The sequence below is a fragment of the Bemisia tabaci genome, chromosome 1 (genome assembly GCF_918797505.1).
Source record: "Bemisia tabaci chromosome 1, PGI_BMITA_v3".
Taxonomy (NCBI): domain Eukaryota; kingdom Metazoa; phylum Arthropoda; class Insecta; order Hemiptera; family Aleyrodidae; genus Bemisia; species Bemisia tabaci.
This window is the reverse complement of record NC_092793.1, coordinates 72,237,169-72,260,677: the sequence shown is the minus strand read 5'-3', so window position 1 is coordinate 72,260,677 and position 23,509 is coordinate 72,237,169. Positions and strand designations below refer to the sequence as shown.

Here is a 23,509-nt window from a genome sequence, read left to right as displayed (position 1 = left end):
TAACAAGGACCTAAATTTACTTAAAATTCCGCTCTGTCAGAATTTGGAGTATTTTTTAAATTTTGTCCTCTATATTTTGATATCAGGAGCATTTCTCTGTGACAAAACATTGAAAATATATGCTGTCTGAATAATTTAGACTTGGACCCTTTCTGCCCGTTTTCCTAAATTTGCATCTCAAAACTTTAAGGATCTTGAGCTCTGGAGTTTATCCTCTATCATCTATCAACAAAAAAAGTATCCTCAGTTCCAGCTCAAGGCAAAAGAGATCACTTTTACGAAGGCAAAGCTTTTTCCATCAAATCTGAGCAGACAAGGATTCAGCTAAAAGAGGCTTAGACTAAAAAAGGAAGTCTGCTAATTGGAGATAAAAGGCCCAGTTCCAATGCAAGAATAAAGGTATGAAGTAATTGAGATTGGAAGTTGCAAATTAAGCAAACTTTAGTTTAGCAATATCAAAGGTGAGGAAATGTTCCATAAAGATCAAAAGAAGGTTGGTAATTTAGCTGTGGATTATCACCAGGAATTCTTAAAGTAATCAAACTTCAATCAACAGGATGGAGGAAAATTCCTGTTGTTTCTTGCTTTCAAAATAGTTATTCAACATGAATAAAACTTTGTTGTTGAAAATAATCTCTACATAAAAAATTTCTTTGGAGATTTTGCAATATGATAAGGTTCTTTATCAAAGATAGTGTTCGCCACTGAGGGTGAAAAGATTAAAAGTAAACGACAAGATCGACGCAGGCATGTGAAAGTAATTATAAAAGTCATGGTTGAAATTAAATTTTCATTTATTCATAACATAAGTCCAGTTAATGGCGATTTTCCTTGTTTTGAAAATTTTCTTTGACTTAAAAAGAAAATTTTACATGAATCCATGATGGTGCTTTCCATTTTTTGTAATTAAAGTACAACTAATTTACACAGAAATTTATGAAGTAAAACAAATATCAAAGATCATGAGACGTAATACTAATGACTTACAAAAATACTAATTTATTGTAGAAAAGGAACATATGTGAGTTAAAAAATATAAAAATGAATGATAGACAACGTTGTATAGATACAAAACTGTCAATGATGCAAATAATTGAACTAAACAAGGAGAGCAGAGTCAAAAGGGCAATGATACCAAAGTAAAAATGTATTAAGTCCAGTGGACTGAGTATTTAAAATACAAATGATGAAAATCAAAATGAGATTTCTATAAGATAAAATTTGGTAAATCGAATGAATATATGCAATTTATTAACAGCAGGGTTCCGTCTAGTTGGAGAGCTCCTAAAAGTTCCTCAAAGCTGATTATGGTGCATATTCAAAAACAAACACCTCCAGTTTGGCCTCATTAAATAATACGGGAGCTTTTGGCGAGGAAAAACACAACAACTTCACATCATGAAACTTATGAGACAAAGACATCAACCTTGTAAAAGACGACTAGAATAGGTTCAAAACCATGCATGAAAGAGGACGCTTTCTCATCATCAAATTTTTGTAAAGAAAATCAGTTTCTTTTCGTTTTTTTCATGTTCATAAATTTAAATTTCCCAAATGCTGAACTCCAAAGTCAACTTGAGACTTATTTGGTGCAAAAATCATTTTTATGTGCTTCACAATAAATTTATTTTCTTCCACGAGTTGGATTTTATTCTGATAAGTTAACAAGTGCTTCTTAACAGAGGATGAAGGGGATTTTTAAGAAACCCACCTTTAGTTATCGACTTTTGTGAGCTGTAAATAAGATTTCAATCGTCAATTTGACTTAGGCTGATTTTGGTTTAATCATGAAAAATAATTTTGAATTGACATTGTTAACAGAGTTGAAATGTAATTTCAAAAGTAAACTTTGATCTCTCACAAGTTCTTTTTCTCCTCTTTTTTTTTTTTTTTTTTTTTTTTTTTTTTGAAATTTTCAGTATGATCAACTTATCTTGCATGATTTTGATGAGGAAACATAGCTTATGATTTGCCAAAGATTGCAATAATTTTTGCCTCACTTGGTTCTTCATTCTTGTTTCACCGTTGCATGATGTAAGAGAGAGATTTTAGTCAATTTTAGTTTGTAATATTAGTTGAAAATAAATGATCAAGGGTAATCAAAAATTTCAGAATAGAAAATTTTTTTGTCAAACTTGTACAAGCACATTTCCTTCAAGATATTATTTCCTTCTATTTCTATTCTTTCGACATATTCTTTTTAATTTCTCTTTCAGTCATGCAAGTTGCATTGACACCAATCAAATAAAGGTTTCAAATTTGATGTAAAAAGATGAAAATTGGCTAAAATACATGTATCCAAGCTCTAAGCTTTGAACTGACCATTAAATTTGCAGAGACAAAAAATACTCGCCGTATGGTGGATATGTAGGCCTGGATTAAAATGAAGGGATAAATGAGACAGATGAAGATAAAAATGCCTGAGGGACTTCACTTTTTTCACCTCGATTGAGTACATGTAATTCTTAAAACTGTGCACAGAAACTCTTTCTCTCATGACTTATGTTTGTTACTTCCAAAATTTGCTTACAAATTGTAATAGAGACATAGATGTTCCTCTTTAAAAAGGTGATTTGTCACTATAAAATAGGGAGGAAGTGATAAAACGGCTGGAAGCACTAAATATGGTAGATTTTGAGCAGATTTTAAGGAAATTGTTAAGACATACTATCATTTATATCTTTAAAATTCGATAAACAAGAAAATTCACTGTTGGCTGTAAGCAGTGGATTATTTGCTCTATGAGGTTTGGCCATGAGGCATAAACAATATTTATTATCTCATATTGTAACGGAAATATAGCGATGGGGTTTAGTCAAAGCTTTGTCTATATCCATTATGAAGCAGCCAAACGAGAGACTGTCCTTCTGTAAAACTTCAATGTCACAGATGAGCTCATTTACCGACAAAAAGTAGAAGGTATAGATCTGGATGCACCGGAAACAGACCACGCTACTGAACCAAGCTTTGAAGGATGATAATTTATTGATTAACTGGGGGAAGGGGGTGGAGACTTATCAAAAGACGGTACCCTATTCAATTCATGTCAAGAGCTTTAATTTTACCCAAATTTGGCCCAACAACTTACCTATGGAACCAAATTTGACACCTTTACAACGAAATGACATTCCTTAATGGACAAAAGTACTGGATAGAGAGAGGGAGTTTTTGCTATCAAGCACTAAATTCAGTGAAAGACTGAATATTTTTATGAACGTTAATGAAAGTTAAGCTCATTCAAGCAGAATTTTCTCTTAGAGATACTTGTAAGCTGCTTTAACATTCACCACCATTTATGAGAGTAACTGTGGATGATTTTAAGATTAACTGGTCCAATCATCAAAGCAGAATAGAGTTCTAACTTATAACTTTCACCATCAAAGAGGTCATGAAAACCTTGCTACAAATTGAGCAAACACTGTGGGTGCTGACAATCTTTAACGCTATACTCAATGCTATACTCAACGCTTTAATGAGCTATACTTTTGATCAATCTAAAAGAACCAACTACTGGTACACAATTTTGAACAGCTTGCCACCGATGAATTAAAATGGTCCAAGTATCAAAAGTACATTGTGTCATCGGTGAAGAAGGAGGAGGCTTGAACTTATAAACCCCAAACAGCTAAAAGAGATGGTAAAATCAAAAGAACAGTACTCAAAACTTATAAAATGAAAGATGCTTCTTATAACCAATGAATAAGATTTTTATTAAATAAAAGTCAATTGAATTCAATCCTTTTAAAACGCCAATGAAAGTAAAAAAAATTATGTCATTCTTGAGCCATGTTTTTACGGTTACTTGTGCTCATTTGAGTGATCTGAAATCATCATGATCAGTAAAAATAAATAAAAAATGATAAAAAACCCTTACTTCAAAATATGTGACATGCCTGAAGAATATCCTTAAGTTTCAATCTTTTGCTCTTAAAAATGTATCTTTAATGTCAATTCTATAATTATAAATTCCAGCAAGTGATGATCCGTTGATTTCAATTAATTTTGCACAAAAAAGAAAATCTATAGGAAGAAAATCGGTTCTTAAAGGTAACTATAACAAGATACTGGAAAGGTAACATCCCACATGATACCATTCATCTTGACTTAAATTCACAGTTGCTAGTTTCACTTTCATTTCCAAGATTCTTGAAGTTCAGTTCTTCCAGTTACAGATACAAAAAAATAAGAAAAAAAGTGGATGGGGGAATAACACAGATAGGTCTATGGGGTTAAATACAATTTAAATTCCTGCCTCACATTATATCAACGCATAAAATTGAAAAATTAAGATCTCTGCTTGCAAAAAATGAAGAGAATGTAGAGGAGGCTTCTACTTCTTTAATTCTGCTGGGCAGAAAGAAGACTAAGTATTTCCAACACTGTTATTGCTTGGACTAAGGATGATGAAAATGGCACAATGGTTTTTTATAAGTGAGAAAAACTTTGAAAAAAAAATCAACCAGAGAGGAAAAAAATCATTGACAGTTTTGTGGAGAATCAATGAGTTGTTATAGTTAGAAAAAAAGCGTCAAATTAAAATTTGACAAAAACTTTTCTTATAACAAGTTAGGATTACAAACTGTTATAAATGGGATTTGTGTGTCGTTGTTTTAAGGTAAGTCTTGCCAAAGGATGAGTTTTACCCTGCTGCTGTTTTTTGGTAACACTGGAAACAACGCTAGGAGTTGGAGCAGCTTTGACAACTACGGAGGGAGCACCTTTTGAGTTATTTTTTAAATTGTTGAAAACTGTTGTAGAATGTTTCATGATATTATGAGAGGGATTGTTATGGATGTCTAGAGAGGATTTTCTGCTGGGAGGTATAGGAGGTTGGTTCGAAAACTTTTTGTCGCTTTCTGATATGAATCTAGGCCTATCTTTAGTGTTTTTTGCTACTTCATACTTTCCGACTAATTTTCTGACTGAAAGATCTTGATAACAGGCAGCAGGACTAGATTTATTTTCTACTCGCTCACTAACAGGTGATGATGGAAGACTTTGACCTTTTTCACTATTATGATTGGTATCCCGTTCATTATTGTTTATATTCATTTTTGACTTGTTGTAATTACCATATTTACATTTGCATCGATGTTGGCATCATTTAAATTTGATTTCGCTTCAAATTCTTTTTTTAAATTCTTAACTAAGCCTGTTTGGCTATCACTATTGTCTAATCGAACTGTCTCTTCGACTGAAATGCACCGCCGAGTAGTTGGCTGATTGAAATTTTCTAAGAAAGCTGATTCTTGTCGCACAGAGGTAATGTTTGGCTGCGAGGCAGTTAAAGGGTTACCGGGAATGGCTAAAGCAAGACTTGGTAAGGAAGGAGTGCTAGCGTAATGCTCAGTGGATTTTGAACACATAGCTTGCGTATTACTATCAGGATAACTTGAATTTACTGATTCTATTTCATTGCTTGATTTCATTCTTGTTCTTTTAATAGTACCAGTTACTATAGACCTTTGACCAAGTATTTGACTTGAACTGAAAGCCAAAGGGCAATTGGATAAGCCTAAATTCTCATTATTTTCACTATATTCGTTGCCTAAATGTGAAGAGGTGCAAACATCATAAGGGTCCCAAGTGCTGTTGTGAGAAACTTTACTATCGCCACTACCCCAACTATTCTGTCGGGCAATTTCCCCCTGGTAACCGAGGCCTCCAGCGCTGTCATAACTGCTCCATGAATTTTGGCGTCCTATTTCTGTATTTTTAACACATTTCTTTTTACCTTTCAGCTCTTCATAATCTACTCGATCAGAACTAATATCTCCTGCTTTGCAACGAATTACATGCACAGAGTTTCTACTACTTTGTTTGGAATTTATACAATTTTCCTTCTCTTTCATAGCATTGAAATTAGTTTCTAGATATCGCTCTGATTCCCATGGCTCTCGCTTGACACAAGAAGTATTTGCAACTGAGCTTGTTTCAACAGGAGATGAGTTGTTGTTTTCGAATTGTGAGGTGAGATTCAAAACAAGTCCTCGCTTGTCAATAGGTTGTTTGCCACTCCACCCATTTCCTGTTCCAGTCTGTGATTCTAATTCATTTACTCGGTGCCGTACAGAGGCAACATTCATTTCTTGTCTGAAATCAAACATTTACACATTGGAAGTTAGAGAAAAGTCTACTGTGAGTGAATTTGGAACTGTTACGATTGTATTTGAAAGGGTAGATAATTCAACTATCAAACAAAAACTGCTTCACAATTTTCACTTTACAAGTGAAGAATACATTGGTCTCCTGTCTTTCTGTATCACATTGTTGTAATTTCCATCATGGTCTTCACCGATTTATCGAACCGAACTTTCGGATTGTGTAATCGAACTTTGGCGGTAGAGTGAACTGACAAATGAAGTTTGGTCATATGATCTGAACAGTCAATTACACCGACCGAAAGTTCGACCGACTGAAATCAAATAGCTAGGTAGTTCAGAGCACCAAACCTTCAGTTCATGAGACCGAACGTTTCTTTCAGTGTGCTAACGTATGCAATATATTGAAATGATACGGATAATGCGACCTAAAAGCAAAAGATCCACCTTGCAAAGAAGGAAATATTGTCTTCAAAGATGAAACATCATGGGCTTTTCAGGAAAACTTAAATTCATTCCCCTGTTTGTTTTCCAGTTTTTTTAGATCCTTTATTTTTTCTTTTTGGAGCTAAATTTCAGGCAGTAAATGTTACAAACATAGTAGGATGCTTGTATGCATAGTATGCATGCTAACCAGCTAGTATGCATGCTAGTAGTAGGATGCATAGTAGGAACTGCTACATCTGGCACATTTTATAAACAATGTATGTGTCATTAGTTTCTCTATGTAGATTGATGCTTTTGTTGATGAGCCAAAAAGAGTACATACTTCATTATTTACTAAATCACGAACACTGATCCCTGCTTGCAACTTTAACTCCGCTCATATTATCTCTCACAGGATAACCTGTTATATGAAATGTATACGAGAAAAAGAAAACTTACCGTTGTGGTAAATGCACAATTTTGTTTTGAGACACACTGTATGCTAATCCATTTCCGCAAGGCATTCTAACATTGATGTTATGATAACTCCGGGCTTCATGGGTGGAAGAGGGGAGCTGGAGGAATAACCGAAGGTGGAGGATCATCCACTACTGGATCATTCTTCACAGTGGTTGGAGAATCTACAGATAGTCTATCTAAAGATTGTGATGTGTGAGATCCACCTGTATAGGAAATATTGAAAATTTAAGTTCAGAATAATGATTAGACATGTTTTGGAAGCGAATTTTTTTTAAAAAAATTTGTTTTAAAATGTTCACTGCTGACGTATTCTTACGAAATAGCACATAACGGGCCGGAAACAAAATAGGGGCAAAAAAACCGCACAATTGGAACACTTCAAGCCACAGGTGCCACGTGTTCAATTCTGTAAGGATTCAAAATATAAATTCCTAAATAGTTGGAATCCATACTGCAATTTAGATAAACGAATACACCTCAGAAAAATTAAACATTTCTTCAACAAGTTGAGATTAAATTCAAGGCACAGGAATTTTTACCTTATAATTTTTTTCCCTCAGAGAATTATGTTATACTGGAAATTATTACAATTGGGTGCGCACTTCTTACTGTCAGTGGAGGTGGAATAAAGAACTTTTTAGTAATTCTTACCTGGTAAATCGAATAAGTTGGATGCAGTTATATTGTCAGGAGACCATGATTTTGGTCTTAAACTGTGGTGAGAGAGTTCTGCTCCTGACACATCTAGTGGTGCTGCTGTAAGCAACTTAAGTCTTTTATTATTTATAGGATTTGCTACGTTGATTTGCCTTTCTTCTTGTTCACCTTCACTTTGGCTATCCGTTGCGTCTGATTTGCAACTTTTTACTTTGAGATTAGTTTCCGATTTGGATCGCTGCAACTTCTCTCTGTTCTTCATTGCATCAAGCATACCCTGGGAATAATTATAACAAATATTTAGTAATCTCACTGAATGCAATGCAGAGGAGAAGGGTAAGGAATTGCAAAAATTACTGGAAAAAACAAATGCAACGGCCACCACTACAAGAAATCGGAACTTTAAACTCAATGGATGATGCTTCAAAAACCGGATCATGAAACATCAATCAACACAGAATTTGAACGATGGGGGGACCGTTCATAGAATTCATAACACTAAATTTTTTGAATCCCTTCCCACTATCATAATGTTTTCGTGACGTAGGACAAGTAAAAATAAAATGGCAAGAATGCTCCTCTCAACACCCCTGCCCCTTGGGTGTTAAATATTTTATGAACAGCCCCTGAAATTAAAGGTGACCTTCATGGAAGTTTCTTTAAATCTCTTTGACATCATGTGAACACAAATTGGAGAGGTTAGTTTCCAATTTATGTAAACATCAAGATCACTGCTGTAATAAAATTCATGGTTGGGAGGGTTCAGGAGGACTTACAGGTTGCAGATACGAGGTTAGAACTAATCAATTTGACACATTAATTAATGACATGCCATACCAAAACATTAGGAGAAATATGTGCCATAAATGGAAGTTTACTGCTTCTTTTTCCATCTCATCATTCAAAATTATTTACATAAATCATTATGTGTCTATGACTTATCCCACAACAATCGAGAAATTTCGAACTTTTTTTGACAGTTTCTGATTGGCAGAAAACACAATTACAGCATCTCTTGTGGGAGCAATCTTTAACTAGGAGCAATAGACATCAGGAAAAGCCAAAGTGCATACTATGTATTACCAAATGTTTGATGTAGCTCTTATTAAAAAGTTGTTTGTCTTGAGAATATTAAAGAACCTTTATTAAAAAGTAGAGATAGAAATTTACCTGATATGTCTCAAGTTGTGCGATGAAATTAGAGTTTGGCTTGATGCAGTTACGCTTCTGTCTTACGTGGTCCAGAGCTTTTTTGAAATCCCAATTGTAGGCCTTCATTGCATAGGCAATAACAACGCTAGCAGATCTACTAACTCCCATTTTACAATGGACTAGAACCTTTGAGCCTTCGTTTCTGCAAAAAAGAAAAGAAAAATTACCAAATGAGCGAATACTCAGATTGCTAAAAATACACGCAAAACTGGTTGTCAGTTGCAACATGGAAAATTAAGGTTATGTAAACTGACTCCTGAATACTGCAAAATGGTTTCTCGATTAGTACATGTAAGTTGATTTTCAATGGGAAATATTGAGACTCTTGAAGTCCTGATAGATGAATGGTATGGTTGAAAACAGTAACATTGAAAACCTTATAGGTACACTTTTATTCATTACTTTAACTTTATTTCTCCTTCACTCCCGAATCGAATCTTAGAAATCGTAATTCTAGCATGAGGAAATCTTAAATTGTATTCTATTCATAACTTGTGTTATTAGTGCAAACTCATGTTATGCTGAAAAATTTTAACTTATAAGGAAATGAAAGACATTCACCCATTATTGTTTTTATCAGATGCTGTAGTAGCCTGAACTTTGGTTTTGAAAACTATAAATAGGAATATCAGTTACAAAAAAGCAAGGAGTTCGAAAGCATTTGAATTAGACTACTTACTTTGCACTAGTGATGTATTTGAAAGTGTTATCCCAGTGTTTCAAGAGATCAGTTTTCTCATCATCATAAACTCTTACATTCAAATAATGGAACATTCCAGGGAAAAAATTATCTATTTCTCTTGTAACATTCAAAATGTGACAAACACTGAAACAAACATAAGATAATGCGATTAATTCTCGATTTTGAACAAAATCCTAAGTGCACGGACTTTAAAAGCAGAATTAAAACTGAGAATGTAAATATAATCAAATATCCGATAAACGAAATCCTTCACTCGGGAGAAAAATTTAGTGTGTGATTGAGTTGATTGTTGGTGAAATCATTCTTTCTATCAGATCACCCTAAAAATTTTCAGTTAATTTGAGGGGATTAAATTTATTATATACTACCAATAATCCTTGTTTGGGTAAAGTCATTGAACGAATGCAGAAATTTATTTTATTTGGACTCTTTCCCTCTCTCGATCATGCAATTTGAAGGTGAATCTCTGAAACCAGACTTCTCAGTTTACAACTTTGCAGACTTTCTGTAGTATTTCATTTTTTAAATGAAATATTACTTGACGTTAATTCTGAAAAATTTCCGTGCTTTTTTTTCCCTATATGAGGCGAATTATGAAAAAACTTCTATGAAAGGAATGCAGTTGATTTGCTCTTTTTTAGAAAAATAAAATAAAACACTGCAAACGAGATACTTGTTTTGAGAGTTTCCCCGTCGATTTCTGACTATTGCACTACTGACTTTTCCACTGTTACACTCTGGCAATACCTTACTATTCCGCTCCACTTGTCCCCGATTGTTTTTGGGACAGATATAAGAGATTCGTTATTTTGAGGGAACAAAAATGAATTTAAAGGTTACCCATAATTATAGCTCGTGCCTTTTTTGAAACTCTGATAAAATAAAGATAGACCTATTTTAACTGAAAGAACTGATAAGTACAGAAACTTTACTAAACACTATCATTGTTTTAATTCATAACGATTTTCTGAGGGTGAAAAATCATTACCCATTCTTATTGAGTTCTTCTAAATTCGATGCATTCCATTCTGAGCCAAGGAAGACATGAGGAAAAATTTCAGTCGCTTCATCCATTTGACCTAAAATAACAAGCATTTCTTGATCGATAAAAGGCTTGTATTCTCCAAGATCCATATCTAGGAGTTCTTCTAATCGAGTTCTGATATGTTTTGAGGTGACTTCATCCAGATCGACAGACATCATGATTTCTTTCAATGTACTTCTAATAACCCTTTCTGTTTCCTCTCGTTCCCTAGGTCTGCGGAGAAAAATACCAAACATAAATTAGTCAAAGGAATTAAGAGGGAGAGTGCAAGGCGTAGAGCTATAGAGAGAAATTTATATGGTTTCTGATCTTCAAAATCAAAAAAGGTTCTCAATTTCATGATGGGGGTCTAAAAAATATGGTGTAATCATTTGCCGTGGTCATAGAGAAAAACTCTCGAAAAATTGATAACTAGTAACAAGAATATATGTGAATACTGTAAAAAAGGTGCAGAGCAGCCATGACTCAAAATGTTAAGGTCAGGACTTGAACTGTATCAGGGAATTGCTTTTCACTCAAAGTTATTTATAGCTTCTTTTTTTTATCAAAATATTTACTGAGAGATATTTATTAATTAAAAGGTACGGTCTGCTGCAAACTTCGGCCAGAACGGAAAGATGAGTTATATCTTTAGGGAAATGGAGTTACAAATCACAATGAGCCTGACAGGAAAGTTAGAAATTCACTGCTAACTTTACTATCTCCGTCAGGCATTTGCACTTGTTTGAGCTTCTAGCTTCAAAATGTACACTACACGTGTAATTTTGAAACAGATGAGTCATCCAGCTTCACAACTCCACGCAAAGGTGGAAAATGGCCGCAGTCCTGTTAAACATTTCCTCAAATAAAAATAACCAAGAAAAATACGCCTAACTAGTAGAAAAATTGGAAAAGCAGGAAAGAGAGGATATCGAATAAATGGTTGTTGTTGTTTGTTTCTTTTTGGTTAAAAAACTGCAATGCATGATGGTGGCCATTTTGGGTTTTGCGTGAAGTAGGTGCTGAAACTAGAATGATTCATTTGTATCATATTATGTGTAAGTCAAAGTGTACTTCTTAAATGGGAAATTAAAAAATGCAAGGGCTAGGAGTAACTTTCAGACTTTCCTACTGGACTCATTGTAATGATTGAACCATTTTCCGAAAGAGGCAACTCATCGTTTCTGCTGTGCTGCAGAAAAACGTCATGTAGGCCTTTAAACGTTCCTACATTTCCCTCGACAAATTCTGGATGTATTCTTTCAATCTTTTAGAAAATGTTGTAAGCATTATAATCTAAAATATCTTAAAGATTCATGGAAAATTATGCATAACTTTCCTTACAGATAAATATTTTGTCGTGGGAACGTTGACAACATTTAAATGCTCATACAGCGTTCATCCTTGGCACGGCAGACAGTGACAAAGCGTTAATGATCGATTATCGATATTTCCCCATTTGAAGCTATGGAAAAGAATCGATTATTAAGGTTTTCGTTGCAAACACCCTGTTTATCGATCCTTCACCATAGGTTAAAATGGCAGATCAATGATACGTCGCAAAGTCACGTCACTGGTTACAGCAAAAGTTTGCGATGAACCCATTCAATGGGAAAATACTGCCTATAAACATCTAAGATACAAGAGCTCTCCTTAAAATAATAAATGCCCCCTCCTCATTGGTCTTTATGGTATGATATATTGCCATAACAAGATTTTTAGGTTTTCGGCTACTCATAATGCGATAAAAAAAGCTGAGCTATTAGCCGACTTAACAAATATCGCACGTTGTTTTTTTATTCGAGCATAGCCTGAGTAGCAATTATTGAATACTATATTATTTAAGTCGGCTAATACCTCAGTACCTCAGCCTTTTTTATCATATTGCCATAACTTTAGTATTAGTGAAACAAGGAGTTTCTATGATGAAATCATACTTGTGCCGAAGAGAATCAGGCGAAGGTGGTCTCCTCGACTCGAGATTGTCCATTGCGTGCCATTCATTAAGACAAGATCTATCTGACTGGATGTTCTGCTCATAGTATGACACCCACTCATGAGTCACACCATTGAGAAAAAAGTTCTGTTCTCTAGCTTTCTGGCTTACTTTGTGCAGAGTTTGAAGGGCCGACCTGGAACACATGAGAAATGATATTAGTTCAAGCTGTGACTGACAAAGAAGAGCCAGGTCAAAAACGGGTCAAAAAGGGGTTCCTTTGCCATTAAGGGTTAAACAAATCTAGAAAAATCCTAGAATGTCCTCAGTTCACTCCGTATTTCAGAAAATGATTTAAAAAATAAAAAAAATTTAAAAAAATGCTGTTTCTAAATAAATCCTAAAATGTCCTCAGTTTATTCCGTGATTTCGGAAAATGAGTTTTTTTCTTTAAAGAAAAACATGCTACTAGCCCATTGTAAGGTGACGAAATCGTCATCAACTGTGGCTGTGCAAGTTTACAGTAAAGAGGAATTCTCCATGTGTTTATTATTGGAAAAGAGCGCCGTGTTTCTTGGATACAACGGTAGAAAAAATCTCCACAGTTTCTGATACGTTCACTACGTTACGTTACGTTACGTTACATTACCTTATATTACATTAAATTACATTACATTACAAGTCTACGGGCCAATGTTTTTTTTTATTTGGATCGTAATGTTATTTCCATTCTCGGACTGATGGTGCCAACGCCAGAACTCCATTTGGACACGTTTAGCAAAAAGTAACGAAGCCACTTTAGCTATTGCCAAATATAATTGGGCAATATCATTTCTTTACAAGAGAACGCCTGTGCGGATTCATTTGATAATTTTAAGTTATTTTCTTCGCACAATGCAAAAAATTTACAGAAATTTGAACAATAAGCCACACATCATTTTTCAAGTAAAAAATTTAATTGCCCAGATAAATCTGACAATAGCTGATGTGGCTTGGTTCCTTTCTGCTTAGCGCGGTTCATTTCTGCTCCGATTGATGCATGTTAAGTTAAAATTGAAAAAGTGGATTGTGCATTCTTGCAGATCGATCTGTCATCGTCTCGTTGAAAATGCATTCGCCTAATGGACGCGGAAGGACGAAAACTGAAGCCTAAGTGCGATGCATGACGCAACGCAGATGAAACGTGATTAAAAATACGAATAAATAAAATTCGTGCGCACACGAATGCACGCTGCACGAGATGAGAGTGCGCTATGAGGATGCGTTGGCGCTCAGGGTCCTGCTCCCACCTGTTGCTAAAGAGAGATCCCGATGGACCAGAGGAGGGTGCATATCGGTATCGCGAATATGACTCTGCTAATCTGGTGGCCATCCTCACGCGTACATACCAACTTACGTTGACATTGCGCGTCAACAGCTGAGGCATTTTTCGGTAAAAGGGCACAAGATACCTCCAAAGCTGTTAAGATTGTGTCCCGCGTATATATAATATACAGACAAAATTAAACCGCATTTAGCGGGGAGGAAGCAAGCCATATAAGTTACTGCACAATTTAAGTAAGAAATTCAATATTTTACATGAAAACGGTTGTGCGGATTTTTGGGCAAACAGTGCATTTTCTGCCTAGTAAAATTTTCAGAGGAATCCGTGTAAACGTTCTCTAGTACAAAATTAAATTGCCCGGTTAAATCTGGCAATCGCTGATGGAGCTGGGTTCTGTTCAGCTAAACGCGGTCCAATATTGTTGCCTTATTCGATATCTTTGAAGGAAACAAGAGATCCGAGCAGAGGCGTGGCGTGCTTTGTGATATATCGATTGATCTACCATTTAAACCTATGGAAATTGATCGATAAATGGGGTGTTCGCGGTGAACACCTTGATAATCGATTCTTTACAATAGCTTCAAATGGGGAAATATCGATAATCGATCATTCACGTCGCGCCACTGAATCCGAGGCGTTTTCGTTCCTTCAGAACATTCTAACTATTTTTAGGTTCTGGGCAACGCACAGTTCGGACAAGTTAACGGCCACTTGGCAGCACGGCGATAAGTAAAACTTGAGACGAAAGTTCACGGGGCGCGACCGGGATCGCTGGCAACTGGGCAAGCCAAAGTTTTGAAATTTCAAAACCGCTTATTTTCTTCGGGAGGGAGAAGGAATCCCCCTTTTTGGCACATTTCATCGGGTCTGCTGACAGGAGGCATGGAGATCGAGAGGGGAAGCGGGAGCGAAAAAGAGAGAGGTAATGAACTGAAGAAAAGGTCATCACTCGAAATTGGCTCCTTCATTGAATTTTTTCGGGACATCCGATTTCAAACAAAGCCATCGTTACGTCATCACTCGAGAAGCAATCCAGCTTCTGTCTTCGATGGAAAGATGCACATTTCCACGCTTGGGAAACATGTGCATGAAATGAAGCTTTTTTGCAGGCGGTTCACTGAGTGAGACTACACCCCCTAACCACTTCGCAGTCCACCACAGCGCTTCACGCCTCAGGCGTTAAGCGTAACTAGTTTGCTCTTATGATTTCAAGTTAAGGATGTGTCCCATTAAGGAGGGTATTTTGGCCCTAACTTTAGTCGAAAATTAAAGACAGCTTAGGATAATGTCATGTACACTGGAAAAAAACACATTGGATCTTGAGTCCAGACTCTTAAAAACATCGAAAAGAAAAAGTACTTTTGATTCAATCAGAACTAAACTTAAATCAAGAACCAAGCCTCTTAATTTGAGCGGATTTCCTTTTGATTTAAGCTTAAATCTGATTGAATCAAGAGTCCTTTTTCTTGTCAATGTTTTCAAGAGGCTGGACTCTAGATCCAATGTGATTTTTTTTTCCAGTGTATGGTCAAATCGACTCTTAATCATCTACCCTGTGAGAACTTGTCCTTATTTGAGGTGTTTTTGAAAGGTTTTTGCCCGATTTACCAGCGCAAAATAGTGAAGTTTTGCAGTTTTCTCGAATAATTGCTCACTTTTGGTCCTGAATTAGATTGTTCATGTATGAGCACGAGCTACTACCACTTTCTTCTTTATGTTGTAATGGGTGTACTAAATATTAACATATTCGAATATGAAATTGGTAGTCGCTTGTGCTCATACATAAACGATCTAATTTAGGGCCGAAAATGAGCAATTTTTCGAGAAAACTGCAAAACTTCACTATTTTGCGCAAGTAAATCAGGCAAAAACCTTTCAAAAACACCTCAAAGAAGGACAAGTTCTTACAGGGTAGATGATTAAGAGTCAATTTGACCACACATGACATTATTCTAAGCTGTTTCAAATTTCGACCAAAGTTAGGGCCAAAATACCCTCCTTAATGGGACACATCTTTTAAGATTTGAAAGTACTCCTGAGAGATCATCAAAACCTGAAGCCTTAGCCAAAGACCAACTGTGTGATCGTCGGTATATAGAGCAAAAAGGAGGGCTCGCCTTTAAAAAAATCGATCAATTACAAGATTTACACCCAAAATGAGTTGAATTTTTCTATTCCCGGATTTGATCTATTTCATCAAAAGGGGACCAAAACTTTCGGGGACAGTTTGAACCACAAAAAGGAATTATGACGGAACCCAAACTGATCTTTACAATGCGGTAGAAACATGTTGAAATACATACATCGGACTAAAAAAATTTGTCGGGAGTGGATGGTAAGAGTCAGACATGAACTGGGTTTGAATTCAGGCTTAAAGTTCTCCTTCGTGGGCCAGTAACTTCAGCTTTCACATCATTTTTCTGACTTTTTCTTGTTTTGGCGTTCTGGCCTTGCTTCAAATTGAAATTAAATATCGTGGAATTCTTAGTTGATTAAATTGTTTTGCTGGGACAGAGGAAAGAATGAAATGTAAAGGATGGCATGAAGACAGATGTTTTTTCTTCTTCAAAGCCAAGGTCAAGCGCCTGAAGTTGTTGAACCGCGCCTTAGTTGATTTACGGCTAAAAATGAAGCACATTTGGCTCTGCTCGAGGTTTAGTTCCTTGACTCGATGAGACTAGTTTATTCGCGTGAATCATCCGAGAATGGGGCACGCGAGAACAAAAACGGGGCAACACTTTCTTCATGACACCGCGAAAACCTAGATCGCCAGCGATGAATGTAATCACGACAATAAACAAAGAGAAATACGTGACTAAAGCTGTCGCACACGACGCCGACATTTCCGCGGCAAGTATCAAAAACAATTCAATCAACACCTCACAACAATTAGAGCCTTAGCCTCAGACGCATAATATCAGGGTGTCTACTAAAACAGGCCGGCCAAAAATCAGTACTTTCACAGTATGTATTCAGTATGTTCCCAAGAAATTCAGTTCCTTCTCTAGTTTCGTTTAGTTAACTTCTAAGTTTACGATGAATTAAGTCAAATTTGATTGGGACTGTAATTTAAAGGATAGTTTTCTCGATTACTTAATATTTATTGGTGCAAAAATAGAAACTGGTTAAATTTTCAGTATTTACCTCCGCGGAAAAAGGTCGTATGATCTTAGCAGAGTTGCGACGCTAGCTAGTAACGCGTCGTAATTTGTCATGAGTTGATTGATCTACCGTTTAAATCTAAGAAAAAAAATCTATCGTCGGATTGTTCGAAACGAATACCTTAACAATCAAATCTTTACCAGACCTTCCAATGGAAAAACATAAATAGCAGATTATTAACCGAGGTTGCCACGGAATTTTGAAAATTAAATTCCGAGACAGTTCCCTGATTTCCCGGACACGTTTTGGTGAAATTCCCTGACAATTGAACAAATGCCAGATTGTTAAAAAGACATAGTTAAAGATAGTTCTCAGGCAAACTTTGTTGTTCGAGACGTCAAACCCACTAGAGAAAGCAAATGAAGGTGATTTGACGATTTTTTCTAACATTTTCGTCATTTTCCCTGACATTTTCGTCATTTTCCCTAACATTTCCAGGTTTGCCCTGACTGTGCCAACTCTGATTAAATGGTAATTTGGACGTATTTATGCTAAAAGGAACTATGTCTCACGCAAACCCTATGCACATCGTTCCTTTTGGCACTAATACGTCCATTTGGTGCAAAATGCACTTAATTTACATAATAATTTTAGTGCGTGACTCAGAATTATAGAATTCAACAGCGGGAGGGGATCCAATGACGGATAAAAGCTCGACTGAGACGAAGACGAGTCCTAGAGGTTTCTCTTTCCAATTCGTATCAGACAAAGACAGACATCGAAGAGACAAGGACAGTCGTACAACAGTGTTACTTCCTGGTTGTTCGGCAAGCTGCCAATATCTCTCCGGTCTCTTTCTCTCGGGGTCCGGCATACGTTTCGCATTATTTTAATGAACGCCTATTTCTTAGCGCTGCTTTTACTGACCGCAGTTCTTCGGACGCCCCCCCCCCCCCCCCCCCCCCCACCCGCTCTGTCCCCGTCGCCAAATTATTATTAATACCGTCCTTTGCGACGTTCATTTTGAAATACGATTCGCAATTGGCAGGGTAGATGGGACAACACTCTCGAAGTCCACTTTGATTGGCTTATTATGAGAGGAAAGCGGCGCGGCCCGCCAATCGTGGAGCGAACATTCTGTCAGGTTATCATTAGACCTTTGGCAGTATCTGGATGTATAGACCCGCGACACGAGGGTCGAATCAATATATGTTTGAATTTAAAAAAACAAATAAATAAAAGGTCCGCTAAACGAGTGCTTTCTTCCTGCATTAACGGAGATAAATGAATCGTTGCTCTTACAATGTTCGATTAGACTCCAGGTCCTACCTACTTTTCATGTCGCGGTCACAAAGTTACTTTTGTGGTAGCGAGTAGTTTAATCCCGGTTACGATGTTGCATTGTTACAGAGACCAAAATGAATCACTGGAAAAAAAACACATTGGATCTAGAGTCCAGACTCTTAAAAACGTCGACAAGAAAAAATACTCTCGATTCAATCAGATTTAAGCTTGTATCAAGAACCAAGCCTCTTAATTTGAGCGGATTTCCTTTTGATTTAAGCTTAAATCTGCTTGAATCAAGAGTCCTTTTTTTGTCAATGTTTTCAAGAATCTGAACTCTACATCCAAATTTTTTTTTTTTTTTTTTTTTTTTTTTTTTTTTTTTTTTTTTTTTTTTCCCTTCTTCAGTGATGTTTCCAAACATTTAATAGTCTTACTACGACTAGGAAATTAGGTGAGATTTGAACAGGCATTGAAAGAGAGACACTTCTTTTTTCTCCGTCTTTATGACATACCGTCACTCCTCTGACATAAGGGCGTATCTCGATTTCCCCGTGAGCCCTGATTTGCATATAAATCCATGCTTTTCGAGGCTCATGTAAAAATTGACATACGCGCCCTCACGTCAGAGGAGGGTCGATGCGATTCGATAGCGGTATGTTTTCCACGTTTGTAGAGATGCATGGGTAGGAATAAAATACAGTATCCTAATACATATTTCTGATTGAAATTTTACGTAGGACATAGTGAACACATCACAAATTTAACTTACAAAGGCGAAAATAGCTTTTTTTAATCTTTCAGTTCACTAAAAACTTAACATCTACTTAAAGTGAATTCGTCAATATCTTGATTTTAGTGTGCCTAACAAGATATCGACTTCCTCGGTGTGCGGAGTTTTATCCGCGAGAGGCCGGGATAGAAGTTTCACAAATTTCAATGTGAAAAATAAAAAATATCTTCTGTTCACGGGTTGACTATTGAGATTTCTTGAGGACCCACTGCATTTCGAACGAATTCTTAGTGCTCAAACATTTTTGCAATGTTTTCATTTTCACTCAGTCAAGTGATCTTACACCTGCGATTTTTCCTAAGAATTCCCAGTTCACCCTTTACAAATACGTACGCAAAACGGCATTTCGTCCGGATACAATAAGTTTCATAACGAGGGCGTTAATACAAATTATATTCAAGAATTCATTTTGAAACTCAACCAGGGTGTCTACTGTAACAGGCTGACCAAAAATCAATACTTTTACAGTACTTTTCGGTGCATTCCCAAGAAATTCAGAACCTCCTCAATAGAAAAATTCGGTCCTTTTTCAGTATCGACTTCAATTCGTCGCCTACCGCGCATAGGGGCGTAACCGCAGATTTTGACATTTTGAGTTTTTGGTCGATTCTTATGTAATAGAGGGTGCTCTTTCGATCTAGCTTACTTTGAAAGCTCAAGCCCGAATAGTTTTTGAGTTATTAAGCAAAAACATATAGGCGTAACTACATTTTGCTCTCCTCGTGAGCGCGCATAGAGGCGTATCAACGCGAAACGGGGATAGCTCAGCTGTTACGCCTGTATGCGCGGCGCTACCTGGGTCCATTCTACTCATCCGCCCGCACTCAATGGTCAGTTCTTCGAGGGACAGCCTCTATCCTTCGGGAAATCCCGATCGGCTTTCACTCTCTTTTCCATACGCATCAACAGAATGCCTTTCCGTGTTTTACAATGCCAACATTGGTACCAAATTGGCAAAATGATCTGCTTATATGCACTGTGTTTAAAGCTCCAGCGACTTTAAATAAATTTGGCAATCTCCTTGCCGGTGCCAGCGATTGAAGTCTGGCATTCATCGGCATGTATGAAAACGACCAGAATTCGTGAAAATCGTACCAGCTGCATTTACTGCATGATTTCGGGCGTCAAAACTGGCTTGATGCTTACCGAAGACCTCTTTTTTCTTTGAAAGGTTTCAACATCTCATGGCCTAATAATCAGACAAAAGTATTGAACAAAAACTTGCAAATGAATGGAAAACGTGGGAATGCTGTAAAACTTGGAGAGGTCACGTCAGATTATACCTTCAATTTCCAAGTCTACTTCAGTCTCTCTCAAAATTTACCTAGCGTGTTGGCTGACCGGTAGGTGAGGTGCATTTCGGGTGGCAAGTTCTATGATCTTCGGTCGCGATTTGGTTTAGAAAAAAACATGCTTGTGCTTTGTGCTTGTCGAGTAGGATTTTAAACTGCAAATAATGTGCATTCGTAACAGTTTGATTTGATACCGTCGAGACATAAATCAGAATTCAAAATGGGTTCGCGTGTGCGTATGGTTTATGCGCAACAAGCATTATCACTATGAGATAATCACAGCAACGGAAAGCAGCGAACGCAGTTTTAGTGAATACGAATTAGATATTGATGTTTCTGATTCAGATGAAGTCTCTCAATCAAAACTCAAGAAAATAAAACGATCCTCATTGTGACAATTTCTCATTTTCTGACACCGAGCCATTATCGATGTTTAAACCCCAAAATTGTGTCCCCACGGGGAACGAGTGCGTCCAATGCCGGAGAGATATGTGCGCACCATGTCTTAGGTGCAGAGTTTTTTTTTTTTGCCACGACCATTGCAAAGAGAACATTAAACGTTTCGAAGTTAGACTTAATCAAAAGTTAAATCGTTCAGCCTCAACAAAACCTAATTTAAAATGAGACCTTTAACCAATGAAAAACATGCCAATCTATCAGCACTCTGCTCAGGAGATCATCCCGTATAATTTGCGAACAATAGAATATTAATTTTTATAACAATTTACAGTTCAAATTACAGAATATCTGCAATTAGAGAGAAAAGAAACGAAGAAAAAGAAGAAATTATGGAAAACGAAGTGTAATAGATTTTACGATTATTATCCCGGCCATTTTTTTTCAATACATATTAATAACTTTATTTTAAACGTTAAAGATATAAAGAGTATTTTAAATTTCTTCTTCTTCATCTTCGTTCCTTTTTTCCACAGAAAGTAGAGTTAAAAGAGTTATAGTCACAATCTTTGCAACTGTTACTGGAGGAAAAATTGTAAGTTGAAAAAATTGTTTCCTTAATTGCAAATTCCTTTTAGTACTCTTCATATGGAACAAACACCTTTACAGGCAGCAAATAAAGAAAGAAATAATTCAAAACAATTAACGCCATTAAACGATAACATAATGATATGCTACATGGTCGATGGCGATACCTAGAAGAGGAAGGCTCCTGCCTGACTGTTAGAAATCAGGGGCGTATCGCGCCTGTTAACCTTTCCGTGTGCCGCGCATAGGGGAGTAAGTACACGCATATTTTTAAAACCGGGTTTTCACCTTGTTTTAATACTCATTTCGGTATTTTGCTTACATATCCTGAAAGTAGATCGTCTTCTGGTTCTATGTCTGAAAAAATCACTTCGAAATTTTAATTAGGGACCTAATTACGAAGCGTGGAAACATTGCAAAATCTTCTTTCCGCTCTCCTGAAAAATCGTAAAAATGTAGTTACGCCCCTATGCGCGGTAGCCGACGAATTAACGAAATTCGATGAATTTCAAAAATTTGAATTTCTCGCTCAAAATGCGACAAAAATGACAAAAAATGAAAAAATTCCAGACCATCTTACAGAATTTCCGCACTTTTCCAGGGTGATAGGACATTTCGTCAACGATTTTTTGTCCGCGCACCTGTTTTTCCAGTAATTTACGTCCACGCGTTTTTTTCGGCACGGGAGTTTGGGTCCACGTGCCAGTTGAGACCCAAAGTTAATTGGCCCACATGCAAATACAAAAGACAATTGCACACGACGTTTTTGGATGAAAATGTAAAATGTCTTGGAAGAATGAGGGTTGCTTGTTTTTTTGTTTTGTCTGTTTGGTCCAACGGAGAATAATATATAGCTGAGAGTTTTGGTAAAAATGGGAGAGCGTCAATTTCATCAGACAAAATTCACTAGAAACCTCTACACCTCTTTGGTGTAACAGGACTTAATTATCTTTCAAGATTTTCCCACCTTGTTATACCTGAACCGGATAAACCTCTATATTTGCCTCAGCTAAAGGCTCTTAGATTTTTCCAGTGTACTATTAGTATCCTGATTTATGTTGCGAGGAAAGATCTGTACTTTTAAAATAATACTGTGCAACATCTCTGTTGTGAAATAGTTGCTTCAGGCGCCGCCGCACGGCGGGCGGGCGGCCAGCGCGAAACGCGCATTGGCGCCTACAAACCTAAGTGGATACTTCAAGCATTGTGCAATGCGTGAAGTATCCACTTAGGTTTGTAGGCACCAGTGAGCCTCTCGCGCTGGCAGCACGCCGCTTCGCTCTGTTAGGCTTTAATATTTATACTCACATAGTCCACGTTGATTTTGAAATGTTTGCATACTCTGCATTGATTATTCTCATTTAAATTGATGGGAAAAAATATGTATCAATTTATCAAAGGAGAATAATAATATAATATTATGTGTTTTTTAAATATTGGTGGTTCCGTGTCAAATTTAATGATTTCCAAAGCACTTTAATTTTTCCTTTTACATTTTGTGCTTTTATTGTGCTGCAGCGAGGTGTACGCGCAACCAAACGCTCAAAATTTGACGTATTTGACTCTGAAAGATCGATGTACAAATGGGTTAAAACCAAAGATTGCGTGCTTCTTGGTTTTTTCCCTCTTTTATTCATTATTGCAGTTTCTGTCGGCACAACTGCGGCTTATTGAGATTAATGTCGCTTGGAAAAGGTTTTACAAATATCTGTCACGTTTTAAAAATATAAATGTTTTCAAAATGAAGTAATAATTTCGTGAAGAAGAAATTAAAAAAATAAGAAAAAAGTACCTATACACATACAATGTATATTGTACATCGAATATTTTAAGGATAGAAATAAAACCAAATATTCACCAATGACAATTTAAAACGATGACTTAAAAGGAGAAAGTAATAACATTTCATTTAGAAAATGAGCAACCATAATAACACCTCCTTCTCTCTCAATTTCTCGTTTCATTTCCATATTGTCAATATAATTTTACATACCGACTAAAATATAACGCCTGGACCACGTCACCGTTGCTTATTTTACGTGTGGGCGTAAACTACTGGACAAAAAAGGTGCGCGGACAAAAAATCGTTGACAAAATGTCCTGAAACCCTTTTTCAGTACTTCCGGACCGCTCTTAAAAAATCAGTACTACTTCCGGCTCTCCGGGAATTCCGGACTCGTAGACACCCTGG

General features: G+C 36.5%; 1 protein-coding gene across 1 annotated transcript in view; it reads right to left on the bottom strand.

The window, feature by feature from the left end:
• Nucleotides 1-776: 776 nt before the first annotated feature.
• The window catches only part of ssh (Protein phosphatase Slingshot), a 142,943-nt gene continuing 120,210 nt past the window's right edge, over nucleotides 777-23,509 (bottom strand). Inside the window, 9 exon segments of the mRNA XM_019045645.2 lie at nucleotides 777-5,047; nucleotides 5,050-6,093; nucleotides 6,987-7,093; nucleotides 7,095-7,210; nucleotides 7,659-7,941; nucleotides 8,835-9,018; nucleotides 9,556-9,702; nucleotides 10,568-10,837; nucleotides 12,541-12,735. Coding sequence (XP_018901190.2) covers nucleotides 4,573-5,047; nucleotides 5,050-6,093; nucleotides 6,987-7,093; nucleotides 7,095-7,210; nucleotides 7,659-7,941; nucleotides 8,835-9,018; nucleotides 9,556-9,702; nucleotides 10,568-10,837; nucleotides 12,541-12,735 — 2,821 coding nt within the window. The 3' untranslated portion in view covers nucleotides 777-4,572.